The sequence below is a fragment of the Plasmodium knowlesi genome (genome assembly GCF_000006355.2).
Source record: "Plasmodium knowlesi strain H genome assembly, chromosome: 4".
In the NCBI taxonomy this organism is placed as follows: Eukaryota; Apicomplexa; class Aconoidasida; order Haemosporida; family Plasmodiidae; genus Plasmodium; species Plasmodium knowlesi.
The window spans coordinates 437058-459822 of NC_011905.2; the positions used below are offsets into that span (position 1 = coordinate 437058).

The 22765-nt window shown below is 28.2% G+C and overlaps 4 protein-coding genes across 4 annotated transcripts; 3 read left to right on the forward strand and 1 right to left on the reverse strand.

Moving 5' to 3' along the window:
• Positions 1 to 479: 479 nt before the first annotated feature.
• On the forward strand, positions 480 to 2214 carry PKNH_0410000 (ubiquinol-cytochrome-c reductase complex assembly factor 1, putative; the record flags this gene model as incomplete). The annotated part of the gene is made up of 6 exons (XM_002257888.1): positions 480 to 703; positions 925 to 1231; positions 1397 to 1470; positions 1611 to 1739; positions 1934 to 2004; positions 2141 to 2214. The coding sequence occupies 6 exons, from the start codon at positions 480 to 482 to the stop codon at positions 2212 to 2214; spliced, it is 879 nt and encodes a 292-aa protein (XP_002257924.1).
• Positions 2215 to 3228: 1014 nt separating this feature from the next.
• Positions 3229 to 3945, forward strand: PKNH_0410100 (ras-related protein Rab-5A, putative; the record flags this gene model as incomplete). Its single annotated transcript, XM_002257889.1, has 1 exon — positions 3229 to 3945. One exon carries the CDS (start codon positions 3229 to 3231, stop codon positions 3943 to 3945), a length of 717 nt encoding a protein of 238 aa, XP_002257925.1.
• A 542-nt stretch (positions 3946 to 4487) lies between these two features.
• PKNH_0410200 (conserved Plasmodium protein, unknown function) lies at positions 4488 to 7784 on the reverse strand (the record flags this gene model as incomplete). The annotated part of the gene is made up of 1 exon (XM_002257890.1): positions 4488 to 7784. The coding sequence occupies one exon, from the start codon at positions 7782 to 7784 to the stop codon at positions 4488 to 4490; it is 3297 nt and encodes a 1098-aa protein (XP_002257926.1).
• An 11089-nt stretch (positions 7785 to 18873) lies between these two features.
• PKNH_0410300 (conserved Plasmodium protein, unknown function) lies at positions 18874 to 19791 on the forward strand (the record flags this gene model as incomplete). The annotated part of the gene is made up of 1 exon (XM_002257891.1): positions 18874 to 19791. One exon carries the CDS (start codon positions 18874 to 18876, stop codon positions 19789 to 19791), a length of 918 nt encoding a protein of 305 aa, XP_002257927.1.
• Between the last annotated feature and the right edge of the window lie 2974 nt (positions 19792 to 22765).

The following is a 22765-nucleotide window of genomic DNA, read 5'->3' on the forward strand; positions in this document are numbered from 1 at the left end:
CTCCATGTGGTTACGTTTCTATTCCCTCCATTGTTAATTTAATTTGTACCATTGTAAAGTTTGCTTTAGTTTTTTTTATACATTTTTTATATTCACGTTTTACGTACCTGTTGCTATCTTTGCACGAAAGAGTGAAACTCCTTTTGACAAACTGCGAACCCAATAAAAAATGGGCCACTGTATAATGGGCACACGAAAAAAAGGCAAATAAATAAGCATACGACCGTTGACTCGTACGGATAGGCTAAAAGCAGTTACATGTTTGTTCATGCGAATAGGCAATATTGCGGGAAATTATCTATGCCATCAAACTGGAAGATTAAAAACGAGGAAGAGAGCGAACCGATGAGATGCACATGAAAAATGAAAAGGAAAAAAAGGAACTCCACGTTTTCTTTTCATCTCCGCAACTGTTTAACCTTTAAAAGTTTTAGCTTTTCCTCCCTTATCCCACCATCTACACCTTCTTTTTTTCTGTGATGTGGAACAAAGGTAGATTATTACTGCTGAACAGAGGATACATAACTTTTCGACATTTTACGAGCCAAGTGAAAGTATATGACAACCTGAAAATTATCGAAAGCAAAAGTTTGTATGAAGACAAAAATACGAAAATTAGTATTCGGGAGTCGTCGAAATATGCCATCCCTATACCACAGTGCGATCGTTCCTTAATCAGCTCCGTTATATATAAGGTTTTCCTGTAAGACTGAAAAATTATGCATATGTGCCTTGTACGCCTCCCCCACTGCACTTATTGGCAGAACGAGAAAGAAAAAAGAATATATCTCCCCCAATGGACTAACGTTTTAACAAACACACATTGTGCATACAGTTTTGAGTGTCCATAGAAAGAAGAATTAGTAAATCCGCTCTCCCCCATTTATGTACCTTTCCCTCCCTTTTTCCTTTTTTAACGATTAGAAAGCATACTGAATATGGAGAATGTGCATGGAGACTAATCCACCTAATTATGGAAAGGCTGGAAAATGAAGAGATCCTGAAGATGTTTCGGATTGAGGAATCCTTTAATATGAAGATGTATTTTTACATTTTACATTTATGGCTAATTAACAAGAGATTAAGACATGAGCAGTACCAGGGCGAGATAATTAACACATACATTTTTGACATTACGTGGAGAATTGTGCGTGACTGGATGCTTTTGAAGGATGTCCCCGAGTATTGTTTCAACACGGAGCTTTTGAATTGCCAGGAGTACGCCTTCGGGGTGAGTTTCTTTCGCGTATCGCCATGTCAGTTCATTACGTTGTGAATTCCGAAGCTCCTTCCCGCACGCACTCGATATATTTTAAAATTCAGCTTGATTTACCTACATTCGAATATCCACCGCGTCTAAATGTACTATATCCACCCCCTTCTCCTATGCATGCAGTTCCTGGTGTCCTTAGACCAGGCCGCCACTAGCGTGGACATTTTTCCTTCCCTCCTAAAGGATATATTGTGGGAGTTAGTTTGCGCGAAACGTGCACACATACACTCATTTGTATGTGTTTGTTTATATGTACTTATCTGCTTATATTTGACCAGCGCAAAGTAGCAAATGGTAAACGACTTTTCACCCCGGACACACACACACACACACGCAGGCATCTTTATGAAAAAAAAGTGAAGAAAAGCGGAAACATAGTTACAGAGTTGAGTAAATATAGCGTTCTTCAAATGAGGCACATTTTTAATCTATCAAGTGATCATTTTCTGCAGGCATACTTTATCTGGTGTGTACTCCATATTAATTTTTTTTTTTTTTTCAACGTATTTAGTCACCCGTTTATAAATTTATACTGTCAAAATATATATTTAAAAAAACAAAATGCATTTTTTGAAATTTCCTCCACTCCCTTCTTCTTTCGGACGGACTACGTATGGGGATGCAAAGATATATTTATTTTTTTTTTTATTTTCCTTGTAGGGCTGATTTTTATAACCAGAAAAAATCCAATCGCCGTTTGCCCGCCCTGTGTCAACAGATATCTTATGGAGGTAAAACAAAACAGATGAAGCGAAACAGAGAAGCAGAGAAGCGAAGCGCCCAAAACGGAAAATACAGTTTAATGCCCGTACATATAACCCCACTCTTTTTTTTTCTTTTTTTTTTTTTTTTTTTGACAACTTTCAGGTTACCGTCCAAAGGACAAAAATAAATATCTCCCCTACGATGATGGAAAGAAGCTATTACCAAGAACTTACTAGGAGCAAATTTTCCCTTGTGACCCGTGCCATGTTTTTCCAAGTTTCCCTTTTATATGTTTATTTTCGTGCGTTTTTAACAATGAAACATTTTCTTCTCCCCTGTGAAAATAATTGCCACTGTTAAAATGTATACCTTCAAACAGTTTACCCATAATTTTAGCTACATTTTTTAAAGTCTTTAAAATTTAGTAGTTTATTTGTATAAGAAGAAAATACAAATGAGAAACGAATTAAAAAAGCGCTTGGCGTTCTTATGTGTAAATTTTTTTTTTTTTTTTTAATATATTTTACACTTTCATGTGCTGTTTTTTTTTTTTTTTTTTATATATATATATATATATATATATATATATAATAATAATATGACATTTTGTGAAAACACATTTTAAAAAAAAGCATGAAATTATATCTTACAATATGTGTAATTTTTTTTTTTTTTTTTTTTTTGTTTTTTTGGTTCAATAGTTTTATTTTAATTTCATTTTAAATTTTTGCTACATGTTTACGTATATATATGTATACATTTGCGTAAACATACAAGTACATTTTTTTTTTTTATTCCCCACTTAAATGCTAAAAGTCATAATTTGTAATTTACCTCTGCTGAACTGTTTTTTCCCCCCCATCTTTTCTTTCTGTTTAAAACGTAGTAGCAGAACACTTCGCCTGGTAACCGTATTACTATTATCAGCCTTTTATACAATTATACCTGTAAATATTTTTTCCCTTTAAGGGTAGAGGGGAGCACTTCGGAATGCAATGTAAATGTTTTATTCGCCAAAAAATATGAATACCTGATATGTATTATCAAAGGCCCTTCTTTGCGTAATTTATAAACGTACGTGCCTTTCTCCCATATCTTTGGACGTTCCCCCCTCCCCCCCCCTTTTATTATTACTTTTCCTTTTGTTTTTTGTGTTATTCCGTACCGGACTGGACCGCAACGCCTTACCCCTCAGCGTACATATACACACATATATACGTATACATAATGTACTAGATTAAAAATGAAAAATGGAAAAGAAAAGTAGTTACAAAACGGTGTTACTAGGTGAATCATCAGTGGGCAAATCGAGCATAGTTTTGCGCTTGACGAAGGATACCTTTCACGATAACACAAACACAACGATAGGTGCCTCCTTCTGCACATATGTAGTCAACATGAACGAGCTAAAAATGAAAAACACCAACAGTGGTATCAATAGTAATGACAGCAGCAGCAACCTTAGCAGTAACAGTAATGATAATATTTCTTCTAATAAAGAACAGCTGAAAAACAACGAAGGCCCGTGTAACATAAAATTTGATATATGGGACACCGCGGGACAGGAAAGGTATGCAAGTATCGTCCCCCTATATTATCGAGGCGCCACGTGTGCCATAGTCGTTTTCGACATTAGTAATTCAAGTAGCCTAGATAGAGCGAAAACATGGGTAAATCAATTAAAAATCAGTAGCAATTATATAATAATTTTGGTTGCGAACAAAATAGATAAAAACAAATTTCAGGTAGATATGCTAGATGTGCAGAGATATGCCCAGGAAAACAATCTGCTCTTTATTCAAACAAGCGCCAAGACAGGTGTAAACATAAAAAATATTTTTTACATGCTTGCTGAGGAAATATATAAAAACATTATAAATAATAAAAGCAACATAGACAGTAAAGGTACTAGTACCAACTTGATAAACCTAAATAGTGAAAAGCATGTCAGGAAAAACTGTTGCTAGTTATTTTGTTTATGTATATAACAAGTAATTTGCAAATGTTTTCGCAAAAAAGCATTTTTTTCCCATTTTCCCTTTTTCCTCCTCTCCCCATTCGCTTATTTTGTTAATTTGTGTAAAACGAAAGATTGGTTCAGTTTTTTTTCAATTTAAAAGTTGCATATGAATAATTAAAGTAAAAGCACAAATTGAATGCTACCTTTTTACACTGCACAAATGTGTGATTTTAATTTTTATATGCACTCATGTGTACAAATCAGTGATTTATACATTTGCAAATATGTACAAATATTTGAATAACCCCCCTCCCCCCTTGCGCAAAATTTGGTTTCACACTATTTTGAATGTCTAACCTTTTCGCGCTTGTTGATATCACGAAAAATTCCCCGAAAAACTGTCTCTTTTCACTTTATAAATATGTACGCATAGGGACCTATGCGTATGTATCTATGCATGTATATGTACATTTATGCTTGTACACATACACACGCACACCTGCGTAACATTTGTTTAAACAAATTAAATAACACACTGAATTAAAATACTTATATGCCCTCACCTTTCCCTCTCGCTTGGAACAGCATAATGTCGATTGTGTACAGAAATGTCCCTTCCTCATTTTTAATGTTGAAATTTTGCACCCACAGGTACTTTGGATGAATTTCCTGTAAAACCCTGAACACCTCCATATGAAACGCCGATGATGAGGCATCACTCTTTTGGAACTTTTTGCTACTAGAAAGGTACATGTAAAGTTGAAATAGGATAAATTTGCCTCTATCTATCTTCAAGAATTTAAAGAAATTTACGATATCACTTATGAAAAAATCAGCTTCGTGGGTGCTCCTTTTTAGAAAGCCTTTATTTGTACTATTCTCACAATTCTGTAAAGTTCCTACTTGATTAACAACATTTTCAGCATTGTCACTATATGCGCCCATAACATTTTTGGGGTTATTATCAGCATTGCTCTGAACGGTCTCTAGTACCACGTCATGCCCACCACCTCCATAGTTTAGCTTGGTAAAATGTGTGCCGCATTTCGGAAGAAACAGCACATTTGTGTACGTCTTCTCCCTATGAAAACTTTCAAAATAGTCATAAAATAACACACAGAACGTGTTTGACATTTCGATATAGTCATCTTCCGATATATAATATGCAATCTTCTCAAAGAGCTTATTTTCTACATTTTCCATAAAATTGTAAGAAATTTGTCCGTATCTTTCTACGAATTTTTCCAAAATTTCGGAAACGTAACCATATATTTCGTACACATATAAGTGATTAGCTATGTAGAGCAATTTTTTTAATAGATTCGATTTTAGGCCCGTACTGCAGAAGGCCTTCATAAATAGCTGCACGTAAGTATCTCTATTTTTTAGGTAAAAAAATATATCTAACTTTATTAAGCATTCAATAATTTTGCTAATATTTATAAATAAATCACGTTTCGCAATTTCCTTAGGAATATTTCCCCTATTTGTCTTTGCAGTAGCGTTATCTGTAGTCTTACTACATGCAAAGCTGTCGCCGTTTTTTTTTGCGTTAACCTTTGCAATTTCCTTTTTCAAAGTTCCTAATAACAAATCTTCGCTAATTTCATACCTATACTTGGAATTGGACAGGGATATTAAAACTTTTGATAAGTTATCCACGGAAATGTGCTTATATGTGTTTAAATAATTCCTAGTCAAATCATCCATGATATTATATTTTAAACTAATTAACTCCTTTCTGTGGTACCTGCTATTTGAGTTGTTTTCAGTAAAAAATTGGAACTTAGAACAAGTTAGAAGAATTAAAGATATAACATCTTCGCTTAGCATCGTATTGCGTTTAAAATAGTTATACGCTTTATAAACGTGGTACCAAACATTGTTTATATGTTCAAAAAGAACAATTCTATCGGAAAATAAATTATTCAGAAATATTAGGGAACACACATACTGATCTCTTTGGAAGTTCTTTTCTTCATGAATATTCTTAATATAAAGGTCGCTGACTTTTAAAACGTTTTTGCAAAATAACTTCTGAACACCACTTGCAATTAGGCTACTATGTGATGCTCTATTTTTCACATTTTTGTATACATAAGAGAGGTCATTCAAAACATATATATATGTATCATTAAATCTCGTTATTGTATTCTTATTTACTAAAAAATAATACAAGATGCACGAAATGTTATTAAACAGTAAATAAAAATCATACGAATTGTTCACCTGTTCTGCCTTTGCGAAAGAGTTAGACAGAACTTTAATGGACAACAAATCACTAGCTTTCAATTTGAAATTAAAATCAAAATAATTTTCTATTTTATAAAAATAATATTCTCTTCTTTTCTCTAGTTTTACTTTCTGAAAATTTTCCAGATTTATCCCATTAGATGCGACATCATCACTACTATGTATAATGTGTACTGCATCTTTATTATTTATTTTTAAGCATTTCTCCAGGAACCTATTTGACACATCTAAGCCGAATTTCAAAGTAGCGCTGAATAAACCATTATTGGTGAAATATTTCCTTCTTAATAAAGTAAAGTGTATGTTTTTTATAGAAATGAGTGAAATAGAAAGAGCCTGAAGATTTTCAAATTTTACGTTCGAAAAAGTTTTTAGTAAATGTTCGTACAACAGACCAAAGGTGTTGTCCATAATCTTATTTAAAACATCTTTATTATTTACCGAATTTAGTAGTGTACTATAATTTACATCAGAGAGAAACTTTTTTTCGTTTTCTCTTTCTTTCAAAAATTTAGAGATGCATAAAATCACGTCCTTTAACTTGGAAACTACCGAGACAGTGCAATATGCCTCTTTCTTAATCATGTCACAGTATATATTCACCAATTTTACAAGATAGTCTACGTTTTCGTCTGTTAAATTGTTGTGGACATTATCCACAAGTTTCCTGTCTATGTTAATATTTTTACTTAAATTGTCAACGTATAACTTTAAAATGTTTACTACGTTCTTCTTTTCAATTTTATCTATGTCCTCTAACAACTTGTCATAACATTTCTTGTAAATTTCATCTTTGCTTATTTTGAGCGAGTAATTCCCCTTGTTTTTTAATTCTCTGAAATTGTATACATTAAACAAGTTTTTCCCCATTAAATGTTCATCAAAAAGAATGCTAGAATCATTATTAATGAGATATGTGTTTAATATAAAAAGGACCTTATAAATTTCATGACCAAAAAGATATAAATTATCAAAAACATGATTAAAATAAAAATTATAGAAAAGAGACAACTTACTGTCACTTTTATTCCATCTAAAAAAATAAACCATAAAATGAATTAATTCATTTCCGCTCATTTCATGCACATATTTAATCAATCTATTGCAAATTTTTCCTAATACTTCCCTTCTATGAAAATGTAAATCCTTTTCACTGAATTCGAATTCATTTATTTTGCATAAAACACTGCTATCTACTCCCTTTATTGACACGAAAAAATCACCATCGCGACTAAATTTTTTGTCCAACTCATCAAATGTTTTTATGCTTTGTATTATTTCACTAAAGCTTATATAGTTAAAACATTTTTTATATTTATTCAGCAAATATTTGTATATTACCTCTGCACTAATTCCTTCATATTTCTCATTTTTGTCCCTGGGTAAATTTTTCAATAACATTAACCTATCACATATATTTGAGTTATCACTAAAAAGTGAGTATAACTTCCTTTTCCCAGTGTATTCCTTTTTTTTCTTACTTTTTTGATAATCCAAATTTACAGTAGCAAAATTTGACCTTAAATATACACATTTTAAAGGAGATAAGTATTTTTTCATGCAAAGTATTTTTGTTTTCCTTAAAACAATCATAATGTTAACAATCGGAGTCCTTGGAAAACTCTACAGAGTTGTGCTTTTCCCTTCTATATTTTGTTAACTTCGTTTTATGATTACTTGGCTTCATTTTCTGGAAAAATTGGATTATATTGTGCGTACCTCAAAATGTACGTTTAAAAAATTGAAATTTTATAATTTTTTTCATTACAAATATAGAATGGTTTTTATAAAATTTCTTCATTTCGTGAACTGCGTTTTATTCAATTATTATTTTTTTTTTTGTTTCACGTTAGCTCTTTAAAGTCGCATCAATTGTAAGAACTTAAATTTGTTAAATTAACAAAGGTATTAAACATCTTCACCGCACACATTACGCACAATAAAATATAGAATAAAATTTATATATTTTAGGTGAATTTGGATATATAGCTATTAAGGGGGGAAATGTTAATTTTTTTTTAAAAAATATTTATACACTTCACAAGAATGATACTGGTATATAATTTTCTTTCTTTTCTGCGGTTGTCTCTTGACACAGGTGACATATAGAACTGCGTTCTGCATTTTTTTTGAGGGCCAGGAGGGTTATAAAACTTGCAAGGAACGAATCTACCATTAATTTTTCATTATCCTTTCGACATAATTTTTATTGAATAAGTTAATGTGAGCACTGCCTTGAGCATGATAATATGGTAAAAAAAAGTTGAAAAAGAAGTGGTAACGCAATTCGTGGCGAAACTGTATACGATAGATTTTATGTGTCCAAGAAGAATGGGAGTTCAAAGGAAGATTGAAAATGAACTTTATACCATTAAATGGAGTGTGTGCGCATGGTAAATGTAAATGAATATCATATATTTTAGCAAAAATGAAATGTTTGAAAAAAATAGTAGGATGTATATTAAAAAAAAACACAAAAATATGTATCAATTAAGAAGGATTACCTGTTACCAATAAAGGTTAAATGTACAACATAAGTACAGGATCGGCAGTCGTATGAGCAAACTCGTTATTAGACAAATGGAAGGGAAAAATTTAGAGCGCTTTCTAAAACACATCCTCAAAGTGAAATTTCAAGGGTTTTATATGAAAAGACTTACTCTAAAAGAAACTCTCCTATTATCTTTTGCACATTATTGAGCGTAAATTTAAAAAGGTGAATGCAAATATAAGGAAAATGTATTCAGAAGAGTTTTTAAAAATGTTGAAAAATTTCCTGTTATAAATCCAAATTCGCTTCAAAGATTGTTATGTCTTACATAGAATTAATTTATTTAAGAATAAAGCATTTTTTCCCACTATTATCATTTTCACTATCTCTAATACAAGACTTTGCATTCTTCTTAATAATCTTGTATTGTATGTTTTATCATATAACGTTACTGGAAGAAATTACTTCCTTAACCATTCTGCATTAATTACGTTTCTTTTTATTCCATTTAGTTTTTGAAATGAAATAAGACGTTTCTAAAATACATATATAATAAACATAAGATAATATTATGTACTAAAATGTAACATAAAGTTGTTGATGTTGGTTTTTAAGGTAAAATTACCTGAAATAATAAATGAATTTTGATATAGACTCAAATTCACAAAGGGAAAGTAGTAAAGGTTTTATTTTTGCTAAGTAATAACTCTTAATGTACTCTTTATTTCAATTATTTTTGTCTTTTATGTCATAGGTGCTAATTCTTTCACCAGATAAAAAAAAAAATAAAGCATTGAAGAATAAATTCTATGGTTCTTATGTATATCATTAGAACAAACATTTACCTTTTAGCTATATGGACTTTTTTAAAGTGCCCCACAGGAAATTCAATCTAATCGAAATGAACGCATTACTTTAAGATTAATATTTCTGAATTGAGTTCCACAGTATTTATTTGCTTGGATCTTTAACGTTCTTGTGCTAAATTAGCCTATAATAAAATATTTTTCAAGGAGATTTAATATACGGCTCGAATTCCCTCCATATGCAATATGTCATATACAACGTATTTTCAAATTTCGCACGTTATGTCTACGTTTGCTAAATATTTAGGCTGTTAATATATAATTTATTCAATTATGTTCTTTGTGTTGCATTATTCTTGTTTAAAAAACGTTATAGAAAAATATGTGTACATAATGAAAGGGTGGAAAATAGATTGTGCGCTTGGACAAATTTGTGACTTGATCTCCTCAGAAATATTATCAAAAGAATGTTCACCGATTAGCTATAATCATGAAAAAAGGTTCCTTTTTACATAGAACGAACTGTTACACACATGCTTTAGAAAAGGATAATTTATAAAAACAAAGAAACTATACTCGAGCATAGTTTTATCATTAGGAAATATGAATTTAAATCATCAACGAGGAACTGTGAGGTTCATTGAAACATTAAAATTTCTTTTACGTTTTAGGTATCATTTACATAATGTAGTGGAATCAAAAAAAAAAAATCATTCTAATTTATATTTTATGTGTTATTAAATGGGTATAAAAAATATGCATCTAATAAACATGATTGTTCTTAATGTGTTAAAAGTGAACATAATATTTAAAAGTATTCTTATATTAGTGGAAAAGAATTTAAAACAAAATGTTAATTATAGAGCACATAATTCTTTTAAAAGGATAAAAATTAACATTGAAAAAAAACAGCTCAATATAATAAATTGTTAAAATTAAAACAGTAAAAAAAATATATATATATAATAATAAAATAATAATAAATCAATAAAATAAACATAATTTAATAGTAATATATAACAAATAGAATATTTAATGAAATTAACTAAAATAATAGAATAATTTAATAATATAATCAAGTATATATATAACATTAAATTGTTATGATGAAATTAATTATTCCTTTTAAAAAAATATATATAATATATTTTATAATAGATTATAATATAAAAATGTTAATTAATGATATTAAAAAAATATATAATATTTATTAAATAATAAATTATTTTTTAATTAAAAGTAAAAATTAATGTAATGATGTTGATTAAATAAAATAATGTGTTAAATGAAATTTAAAAGACATAAAATAAATAATTAAATTCATTAACATGTTAAAATATAAAGAAAACAATTTAATTTAATTTAATTAATAATAACGTTATATAAAAATAATAATTAAATCACATGAAACAATGGTAAATTAAATTAATTAATTAAGGTAAAATAAATATAAATCAGTTCAGTTAAATCATAAATATATATATAAATAATTAAAAAGAACCTATTTTTATTAATAAGGAAATTATTATAATATGAATAAAAAAGGCATATATTAAATAATATAATTAATTTAATTAAAATGAATAAATAATAATTATTATATATAATGAATATTTAATATATGTAATATTAAATTTATAAATGAATATAAATGGTACTATTTTATTATTTATTAACGGTAATAGATATAATAATATTGTTATTAAATAAAATATTTATTGGGGTATTTTAATTTAAAATATTTATTACAAAAAAAATATATATTAAATTTTAATTAATTAGTATTTAATTGTAAAATAAGATAAAGAAATATATTAATATGATTTAATAAATAATTTATTTTTCACTAAAATTAAATTCATTTCATTAAATAAATAAAAATAATAATAATAAATAATTAATTATATTAATATAAAAAAACATAATTAATTAAATTATATTATTTATACTGTAATAAAATATTAAACTCAATTATTATTAAATATTATTTTTTTAATTTACTAAGTACAAATAAATTAAATATAAATTACACAATAATAAATTATTAAATAATTAAAATAAATAAAAAATAATATTAAAAAAATAATAATTCAAATATATTTAATATTATTAATTTGTAATTCAATAAAAATTAACTATAAAAAGAATAATTAATATATATTAATTTAAGTTAATTTCTTTACAAATAACATATTATTACCCATATATAGCTAATTATTTTAATTTAATTATTACTGGGAGCATATGTATTTATTAATTTAATTTAAGTAAATATATAATGACCTTATTTATTTTAAATTGTTTTATAAAACTATTTTTAATTAATTTATTCTTGATGTTATAAATAATTCATTATTATTAATATTTACTTTAATGTGTAATACAACATTTTTAAGAATAATTTAAAAAGTAAATTAAATAAATTCAAATTGTTATTTTTGAAATAAATATATTTAGTATATTATTTTATAAATTAACTGCAATTATATATATATTGTTTTTTTTTATGAAATAAAAGACTAGTTAAATTAATATATATATTTTTTTTGAATAAAAGATATGAATTAATTATGTTTATTAATTAAATAATTGTATATTTTATTAAATATATAAATATTATATTTATTAATTAAACTGTTAACCAAATAAGAAGCGGATAATTATAATATATATATTATATGTTTTTTTTAATAAAAATATAATATTTATTATTTAATTTATTAAAAATAATATTAGTATAATATTATTTTTCAATTAATATTTCTATTAAATAATAAATTGTTTTATTCTTGTTTATTATTATTATTATTTTAATCAATTAATTTATATCTTTTTAATATAAGAAAAATGTTTATTATTCTAATATGTAATTTATTTAATTATTTAGTTATTATTATTTTATTAAATATATTAATTAGCGTTAATTTGTGTATTTAAATTAATATATTAATATTAATTTTAACATAATTAATATAGAATAAATTAATTTCACTATAAATATTTATAATTAATAAGTGTATTATAGCATAAATATATATCAAAAATCTTGTGAATATTTATGCTCTTATTTTATTTAAATTATTTACTTATATTAATAAAAAATGTTTTAATTAAATTAATATTACAATGATATTTATTTTCATTTACAATTTAAAATAACAATAATAAATATAAGAGAAGCTTAATAATTATTATTTTATATATTGGATATTACATAATATATTATTTTTTAAATGCCAATGCTTTTATTTAATACATGAATATTTTATTTAAAATTAATTCTCTCAACGAAAGAACGCAATTTGTTATATAGTTTATGTGTTATATAATGGTTACAGCAGAATTATATAAAGTGTAATTAATGTAATTGAATAATTTAATAAAAGGTAACACATGAAGTTTCCGAGGTTTTGTTAGAAATATTTAGTAAAGATATTAGTTTACAAAGAATAAATTTGATTGCAGAAGTTTTTAACATTATGAATTTTCCGTCTTCTGTTCTAGTGTTACATAAGACTTAATTAAAAGTTGTTGTGATTTATGTATTGATCATTTTTAATGTAGCCAATGTAGAGCATTATCACATAATATTATCGTAAAGCTAAACCTTTTATCGTAATTATTTCATACATAAGTTTTGACGAAAATAGTCTGTTTCTTATAAGAACTTCTTTAATATACCTCTTCTTTGAATATTTCTGAAAGCAACAATAATTTCAAAATTACTGAAGTGGAAACGATGATGTTATTTTGGTGCTGCAATTCTATTTTACATGGTACATCTCTTATAAAACATGCCTCGATAATTTTTTTTATTTTTTGCTAATAGGAAGAATATATTTTTTTCGGAACATATGATAGAATGACACTATTTACGCAGAAAGATAAAAATACATTAGCAAATTAAAGGTAGCCCTAATATCAAGTGCAATATTTATGATTTTACCTTAATTTACTAGAGCTTTATTGGAAGAATTTAGATAATTCACCTTCTTAGAAACAATTGATCGATTCTCGAAAAATTAATATTTTCATTGCATAATTCATTATTATGTAAATGTCATGAGAATGAAAATTCGAAGTTATAAATGTGAAAATTTTATTATGATCGAAAGAACATACCATTATATCCCTATAAAAAGTGATTAGATGATAGCAATGCACATAGACCTTTCTGACTACTAAAAACTTTTACTATCATGTAGCGTTTAGACCTCATTAAAAATGTTCTTCTATAAAAAAGGCCTAGGAGCGCAATCATATATGCATTTTTTATTTTTATTATAATAACATCCCTATTTACAGGTGTCACTATTATATTCCATTATATATAAACATTTGCTTAATTCACTATTTCTTTATGTCTATATTTTTTTTAACAATTTTTTTGAATTAAAAATAAACCTTTTAAAAGGTCTAACATCGTATTACACGTTATGCTCCCTTTTATCAAGGCACAGGTTACTTGAAGGTGTCTTATATGTTATGGACGTAAAAGGCTATAATTCATCATTTATTTTGTCAATTAAGAGGATAAAATTTGTTTCATATAGGTTGAAACAAAAAGTTCATACATATTTTTAAGTGCTCATAAATTACAAAAATATATTTGAGAAATTCTTCAATATAGACATTTTCAGGGGTTAAGTTCAAAATCCGGTAAATTGAACAATTTGTACTCGCATAAATTTCAGGTGATCTGTGTCTTTATGCTTATATAGAAAGATTACATGACGCGTAACACAACAATAAATCTATGAATGTGGTACAATAAATCTGAAGTATTCTTTCCAATATTTCTATTTATCCATACAACAACAAAAAATGTTCTTTTCACATAAAAATCAATAATGAATTGAAATGTAATTTAATTGACCTAAATGTAAACCTGGACATAAAAGAATAGCATTCAGATTTTATAACATTCTTGTTAAACATTACATTGTGAACAAGTATTATGTTCGTTAAATTAATTCCTTAATTTTGTTTGAGATCAGAAATGAAGCAAATTACACAACAATGCACATCTGTAATGTTAGATTTTGTAAAAATGTAGTAAAAAGATAATTCGTTCTTTTTTAAAATAGTACATAGTGTTTGCACATGTCATACTGTTTAAAATGTCATGAGCGTTAGGATGAATTGTCAATTTCATGAAATATTAAAAAACATTAATGCCATATGAATAAGAATTCCATAAATTTTTAACTCGACCGAGGATAGTACACAAGAAAAAAACACTTTGCTGAAGCCTATTTTATGGAACAACATTTAGACAAATGTTTGTTTTTCAGTAAAGCCTTAATTATTTATATATGATTAAAAAATATGGAAGCTTTTAAGTTCAAATATTTTGTTAATGCATAACCTACACAAAGAGCCTTATAATTCTATGGATCAATTGTACAGAATTGTCCATGTGATGATGAAAACATTTAACATTTTTGTTAACTTAAATGAGACCTAATATTTTTGCCTTACAACCTATTAGCGCCTACTGTTAGAAAGAAAAAAGATATGTACTGTATTTACTTAAAGCATTGTTTTTTTTTGGTAGTTTAATATATTACTGTTATTAACTATTCTTAGGCCTCCTGGACGAACTTATTTATTTGTCTAATTTTTCATTCACAGAGTAGTGTTATTTCATATTAATAACAGATATGTCATCCTACTTAGCGTATATTTGTAATTAATGTAAAATGAAATGCTTTTTATATCATTAATTTTTTATTGGTTTTTAATGAATATGGATGCATTGATAAAGTTGTGTGATGAGACGGTTTTCATACATAATATTTATGTGTATTACACATCTATGTTATTCATTATCCAACATATATAAATGGTAAAACATATGAACATATTATGTCAGTGAAACGTTTGAGCTTTAAATGACACATCAGGCGTGTTCCTTGGCTCATAATGTGTAATGTTTTTTTTATAACACTTTTATTAGAATGAAATATGTCTCAGAGCATTTTTTTTAAGTAATGCAAAATATATTGTTCTATATATATTTTTTGGGACAATTTTTGAAGCCTTCATCATTCATTTATTAATAAACTAACTGTACAGGATGATACGCGTTAACAGTAATAGTAACTTAGTAACAGAAATATTACAAGTTACAGGCACGAATAGAACATTGACTAGGCTTAAAGAAGTTTTGTCCCAAAACACATGTTATTTCGCATGTTATAATATATTTATAGGTGGTTTAACTGTTTCCATGTTATTGTGTTATACATATACATACGTGCATATATTTAGACAACTCATGACACGAACTTTTCATCATTTTACCTTTTTGTAATTTTTTACACTTTGAGATATGAGAAATTTAAAAATAAGAAGTGCATCAACTGATAATAATGTACCCTTTGTGATATTTATTTTTATGTTACATCTTTGAAGCAAATGAATTATATGCTATTCTATTTAACAGCGATTTAAAGTGTACTGTTTTTACTTGGGATGTCGCAGTCTGTATTATCCAATTGGGAGGCAAATGTCCTTTCCCGGGTAGTGAACTTTACACATTTATTATTTTTTTTAGTTTCACTTCGAGTATTTCACAATGAATAGTGGAAAAGCTGAGTTGCTTCACTAAATTGTGTAAAAAAAGAAATGTCAATTGTGCTAAATCCGTGAATTATAAAACTTTTCCCTTTAACATTAAAAGGGAAATCTGATTACATATTCAAGCCTATAATAGAAATTAAAAAAAAAAAAAAAAAATCAGCAATGAATTGTCCTTTCCCCCTTTTCTTTTTTTTATTTAGCTGCCCTAAATGATGGTCTTCCTGGGAGGAACGGATAATACACGCTTCCTTTTTTGTGATTGAACATAACCAATTAGACATATTTTTCAAGACATGCAGTTCATGGGGGAATATAACCTCTTTGTGCAAAGGAATTTAAATGCATTATCCTCAATTACATAAAAAAGGTAAATATATATAGAAGTAGAATGGGGAAAAATTAGCGAAAAGGAGAATATGATACATATTCGGAGCAGCAAAATGCGGTGTACACGAAAGGGTTAACAATTAATGCTCTAATTCATTGTAAAGTATGCAAAATTACGTGTTTCACCATTCCGATAAACCAGTGCATACGCTGGAAGAAAAATTATTTTTAAAATAAAAATGACCCCTTGGTTAAATGTGCTGCAAAAGTACACTGTGCAATGTATGTAGATCTATTAAAGATGTGGCAAGAAAACACCTAGGATAAGTAATTGTAAAAAAAGCTGTAACTTACAATTACCTGTATCACTACATTCCTGCAAATAATGGCATAGCACTTATGCAACTATTTCATAATTGGAACGTTCACACCTGAACAGTGGATACACACATGATAAAAGGAAATAACAATAATTGTTTGCTTGTAATACTTGTGAACATAAAAAAAAAATGAGTAAAATTCCGCATGAAGAGGTACTAATTTTTGTTGACACAATACCTTTTCCGTAAGTATACAACCGTGCGCAGTATTATAACAAAGGTAATCAACTGTCTAACAAAAAAATCTTCAATTGGATAAAAATGTGCTTACGATAAAATACATAAAAAATACACAGCAAAAAAAAATTTGACGTTAAGTTATTGAATCATTAGTACAAGAATAGGTCTAGGGTTAAAATAACTGTTCGGACAATTAATGCGTAAAGGTTTATTCTATGTAGAAAAAAGAAAACATAAAAGGACGGTTTACTAAAAATTTTCATTAATCATGATATTTTTCTTTATTTTTAAGATGCTAAATTGAAGTTATAGCTGTTTCTGTGATTTTATAACGCGGAAAAGTTTTATACTACTTTGCAACCATAAACCACACAAATATTGAGCAATAATTTTATTTTAACCTTCGCGCTTGGTATGAGCGTAATGCATAAGTGTACATATATATATATAGTATAATTTAATGGTAACTAACATTTAATGTATTTTTAAACGGGCTCACCCTTTTGATGGCGATTTTATTTTGAACCATTTGCGCAGACCATTCGGGAGGTTCTTTTCTTTTCGAGAATGATGAAAAAAGCACGAAAAGTAGAAAAAAATCTGTTATATATACGTGTAGCATATTAAGATGCAGTTTAAAAAATATATATATTTTTTAGAGGTAAGAATAAATTATAAATGCAAAATATTCAATATTTAAAAAGATGTATGAAATTTTTTTCCTTTCCTCCGTTTCATAAATTTTTTTTTTTTTTCAGCAGAATGCTTTAAAAACAACATGCTTGGAGCGCTAAAATAGAATACGCTCCCCCCTAAAAAAGGTCCTTATTGTGGCGAGTTGCAACAAAAGGGCTTAACTTGTATTTCCATTTTCTTTTTTTTTAGCCCTTTGAGAAAGCCACAAAAATAAAATGCAGTATGCCGCATATGGCATATGAACATAATTCATGCTTGCTTATGTGGCGATAAATTATAAAAAGATACGTGTTCAAAAGTGCTTGAATGAAAAAAAATACCATTCAATATATATATATATATATCACATCTTTAATATACATAAATTGTCGCGAGAAAAAAATAAAGCCGGAAAAATTTTTTTTATAAAAAAAAAAATGCGCGCAAAAGAATTGCCCCAATAAACTGAAGAATGCAAAACGAAAAAAAAATATTATCTTATAATAATAATTCATATATAACCCTATTGCAGGTATATATGACAAGTACACCCCCAAATTAAATGAATTAAAGAAAATAATTAAAAAATAAAGAATCAAAACAGAAGGCCCAAGCAATAATTTTTCGTTTTCTGAAGTTTAAGAATTTGTTTAAACAGAAAAACTCGCAAGATGATGAAAAATTAAAGTTAACGCAGATTGTATATAAATACATGGATGACACAATTGGGCGAATAAATGAATATAAATAAATATATTTATATGCTTTCAGATTTTTCATCTTGTGCGAGATTTAAAAAAAAAAAAAAAATTACAAATATGTTTGCCCAAAGAGTAAAAAAAATATATACATATTTTTACTCCCATTTTTAAAGGTGCTTCTTATTATCGTGAGCTTAAATTTTGTTGTTAGCTTTAGCGATTCTTATTATTTTTCGTAAAAATATATTGCATAGTTTGTGTATTGTATTGTTCTGCAATGCGCTGTATATATTAACTTGCGTGCTGCTGCTTAAGGCCGTGCACACCCATGTAAAGGAAAACTTTTGTGTTGTTTTATCGTGCCCCATATATTTTCAACGTCGCCCTTCACATTTCATTCGCTCGTTATTTGTTATGCGTATTAAGGCGATTACATAAGTAATTTACGTATACGCAAACGGAAATTGTCGTGAAGTATATACGTATACACATAGCGGCCACTTATATAAAACATTTACCCCAAGGAGCCATAATAAAATGAAGAGCCAACAAAGTGAAAGAATAATGGACTACTTGTCATGCACCCTAGACGATGTAGTTAACAAGGAGAAAAGAAGCGGGAAAAAAAGTTTTTTAAATTTAAAACACACCCAAAAATATAATTATAAATCCAGGTTTCTCAGTAAAAAAGACCTAACACAAAGTAGCTCAGGCTATCGAGGCAGAGGAGGGGGTGGAAGATCAAAATTTACCAGCAGTAGAACATCAGGAAGTTTTAAGAAGCCCTTCTTTAGCAAAAGATTAATTGATAAAAAACATAATACCTACCAAGGTCGGAAATTTTACTCAGGGGCAAGCACAGATTATTTTAAAAGTAGACCAAGCACTCGTAATTCCCATTATGCGTATGACACTCATAATATTCCCTATAATAACAAATATTTCGTTAATAAGAAAAATATGATTCATAGTGTTAAATCTTCTGGAACTACATACATGAGTGGTAGTAGTATAGCAAGAAGCAAACCAAGAAAAATATTTAAGCCAATTCCATCACACAAAAGTACTGTAATTACTAGCAGTGCAAATACCTATAAAAGTGTACAAGCTCCAAACCACAAATTAAGCAACTTAAATATATCCCTTTATCGTAATAAGAGAACCGTTGCTGTGAGCAATAATCGGCCTACCACCAATCTCTCGGTAAAAAGAAATAAAGTCATCACGGCTAACAAAAGTAAAGTGGTTAGAAAAGGAATACAAAAGACTACCATCCAACCAAAGACCAGAAAAACTATCAACGGATCTAAGTTTAAACCGTTAAATAAATACCTTTTGTCAAAAATTAAAATTGTTACGTCATTAAATAAAATCCCATCACCGCTGAAGGAGCAGAAGGACACGGAGGTTAATCTCCCGGAGTCTTTGAATAATCCCAGCGCCAGAAAGGATTAAAGGTGTCCCACGTATTTTGTTCTGCGAAAAAGCGCAACAATAGGAGGGGGTATAGCTCAGGAAGTTCAAGTTAAAGGAGGAGGAAGATAAAAGTAGACCCATTTCAATTGACTAATTTTTAGCAGATAAATAAGTGTATATTATTTTACAGTGTGGTGATGAGCCCAATACGCTATTTGTGTGTTTTTTTTTTTTTGTTTTTGTGAATCGTAAAAGACAAATGTAAAGAAGGCAAACCATAGGCCCAAAAGAATACCATGTAAAAAAAAAAAAAAAAAAGTTAACCAGATGGTGAAAAAGTCGTGTAAACAAATGTGCAAAAGGTGGTGAAAAAATGTGACATGTAAAAGTATAGTTAAATGCTGTGGGAAAAAATATAATTTTTAACTAAGCATGCATACACAAGCACACACAACACATACACACGTATACGCACAATCATGAGCACGCACCTCACCCAGAGTTACTGGCATATATGTAATGTTAAAAGAAAACGATGAACAAAAAGAAAGGGCCTGTGGTCTTTTTAATGTTCCCTTTAACATATATAATAATATCATCACACATCTGTATATACATAAACCCATTTAGAGAACTTTAATCAAAAAAATTCCTCTAAGGAATGTTTCATATATGTAAATGACGAAAGAGCAATTTTTGCTTAGGGTTAGCATTAAATGGTTTTTCCCCCATATGGTGTAAATTAAGAATAGGTATTTTTTTTTTTTTTTAGTAATTGTTTAAGCCTTTTTAATTGCAGAATGGGGAAAAAAAGGGATACAAAGGAGGATATAAGAAAAGAGTGAATACATTAAGTTACATATTTGAACACGTTGTAATTGCGTACTGTAAAGGAGCATTTGAATGTTACCAGGTTGAGAGAGCGAACGAGGGATACCAAATAAAATTTTCTTAAAACATAAAGAAATGCCTTTTACCGTTCAGGAGATGAGTACCAGCCGTGTAGTGTGCATGCCCCGAATAACGCTTACCATGTGGTACAAATGAAAGGGCGGAAAAAAATAGAAGCAGCTGTTTACGTGGTGATATTTTATAGCCGTATTTGATCGTCCAAGTGTTAATCATTGACATTTACGTTTTTTTTCCCAAAGGTAAATTGCGGAATCATGCAGGGGATAACGGGAGCATGCACAACGCTTTTTTTTTTTTTTTTTTTTTAAATTTTGCCCATTTGTATTGCTCAAAGTGAACCACACTGATGTTGCAAACACGTCTATGTGTTAAGCAAGCGAATCGTGTCTCATCAATGTACACAAGTAGCAGTAGGAATGATGGAATTTTTAAAAAAGTTAAATATGGGAGAGAAAAGAAAAACGTATATAATATCAATTCTTAATAAATTTCAAAGTATTACACTGCGAGGGCGAAAGGAACTAAACAAAGGGAGGGGAGGGGTTATAGCGAATGTTATCTATGAAACAAGAAAGTTACCTGGGATAAAGGCGAAATGTACACATAAATATATATGCATACATGAATACAAGTTTTACCACGCCCCAGCGTTTCAGGGAATCATTCTTAGCTGTACAAGTAGGAACTCAAGTCGTTGTGCCCCGGACAGAAGGAATAAAAAATATTTTTTTTTTTTTTTTTTTTTTTACAATTCTTTGCAGATTCGTGAGATGTGTTATGTATTATTTTTTATAGAATATCAGATTTTTAAATCATGTTTCCGCTTTTCAGAGAAGTCACATTTGAAGATGCCTTTTCTTAACAAAAAAAAAAAAAATCAGCCAATTCGGTTGTTTGAGGGTGGTAAAAAAATGTGTCAAACACGGATGCGAATAAAAACACTCACATATATATATATTTTATCATGTGTGTGTATACTTGTGTACATTCTTCTATTTTTCCAAAATGTGTTTCTTTGCAACATTTATATTGATTTGTATTACACCATTTAACGTTTCCACAGTTAGGTAATATTTTAACGTGGCCCCTCCCCTCATTCCCCCCGCAAAAGTGAAATGAATTTATTTCACGACAAAATATAGCAGGCAATTGTTACTGATTTAAATTATTTTTCTTCAATTGGAAAAAAAAAAAAAAAGGAGAAAAATTCCGTTGTAATTTTTTTTTTTTTTTGTAATATTTTACAAGCGGAAATAACGTTTTAAAACACACCTGCACATTTGTTCGGCGTGATTTAATTTCTCCGCTTTATTTTTTTTTTTGTAACATTATTTTTGTAACTTTTTTGGTTTACGCGAGATGCAAAATTGTGCATCAATTTGTTGTAAATTCTGCTTTTTTTTTTTTTTTGTTGTTTTGCTTTTCCCCCAACACCATTTAAGGTGCATAAAGAAAAAACTCCTATATATATTTTTTGGTTATTTTAAACTTATCTATATATTTTCGCTTTTAATTTTAAATACCTCCCGAAACGTAATACGACAGCGCTTTTTTTAGATGAACAAGTGCAAAGTAATAATTGTACACAAATTGCCTCCCTGTCGAAACGCCCATAATTTCCTCCCCCTTTCTAGTTGTAATGATAATATATACTTTCAATGTTCAACGAAATGTTTTTCTAAAACGGGTATTTTTATGTAATGAAGGTAACTGTGAGCGGTAAAGGAAATTTCCTTCTGCGAATAATCAAAAGAAGTAAATAATTCAAACATTTAAGTAAAAATCTGAATAAATTTTTTTTGTCAAAAAATCTCGATTTTTTAGAACTCCAATTTTTTTAATCGAATTGTCGAGTTGTTTTTAACCTGTTTGGGAGTTGTAGAAGAACATATGTAATGCAGTTTTTCTTGCGTTTTATCTCCACACGCCTACAGTTGTTTTCCCCTTCATTTCAGAAATTATAAATCCACACAGGGTTCTCCATACATGCAGATGTTTCACCATTTTTTATATACCAACTACTGAAGAACGCAGATTTTATTATTAGTCAACAAATTTTACCCCCATCGTGAACGTCACTCTCTGTGCATGTAAAAAAGTA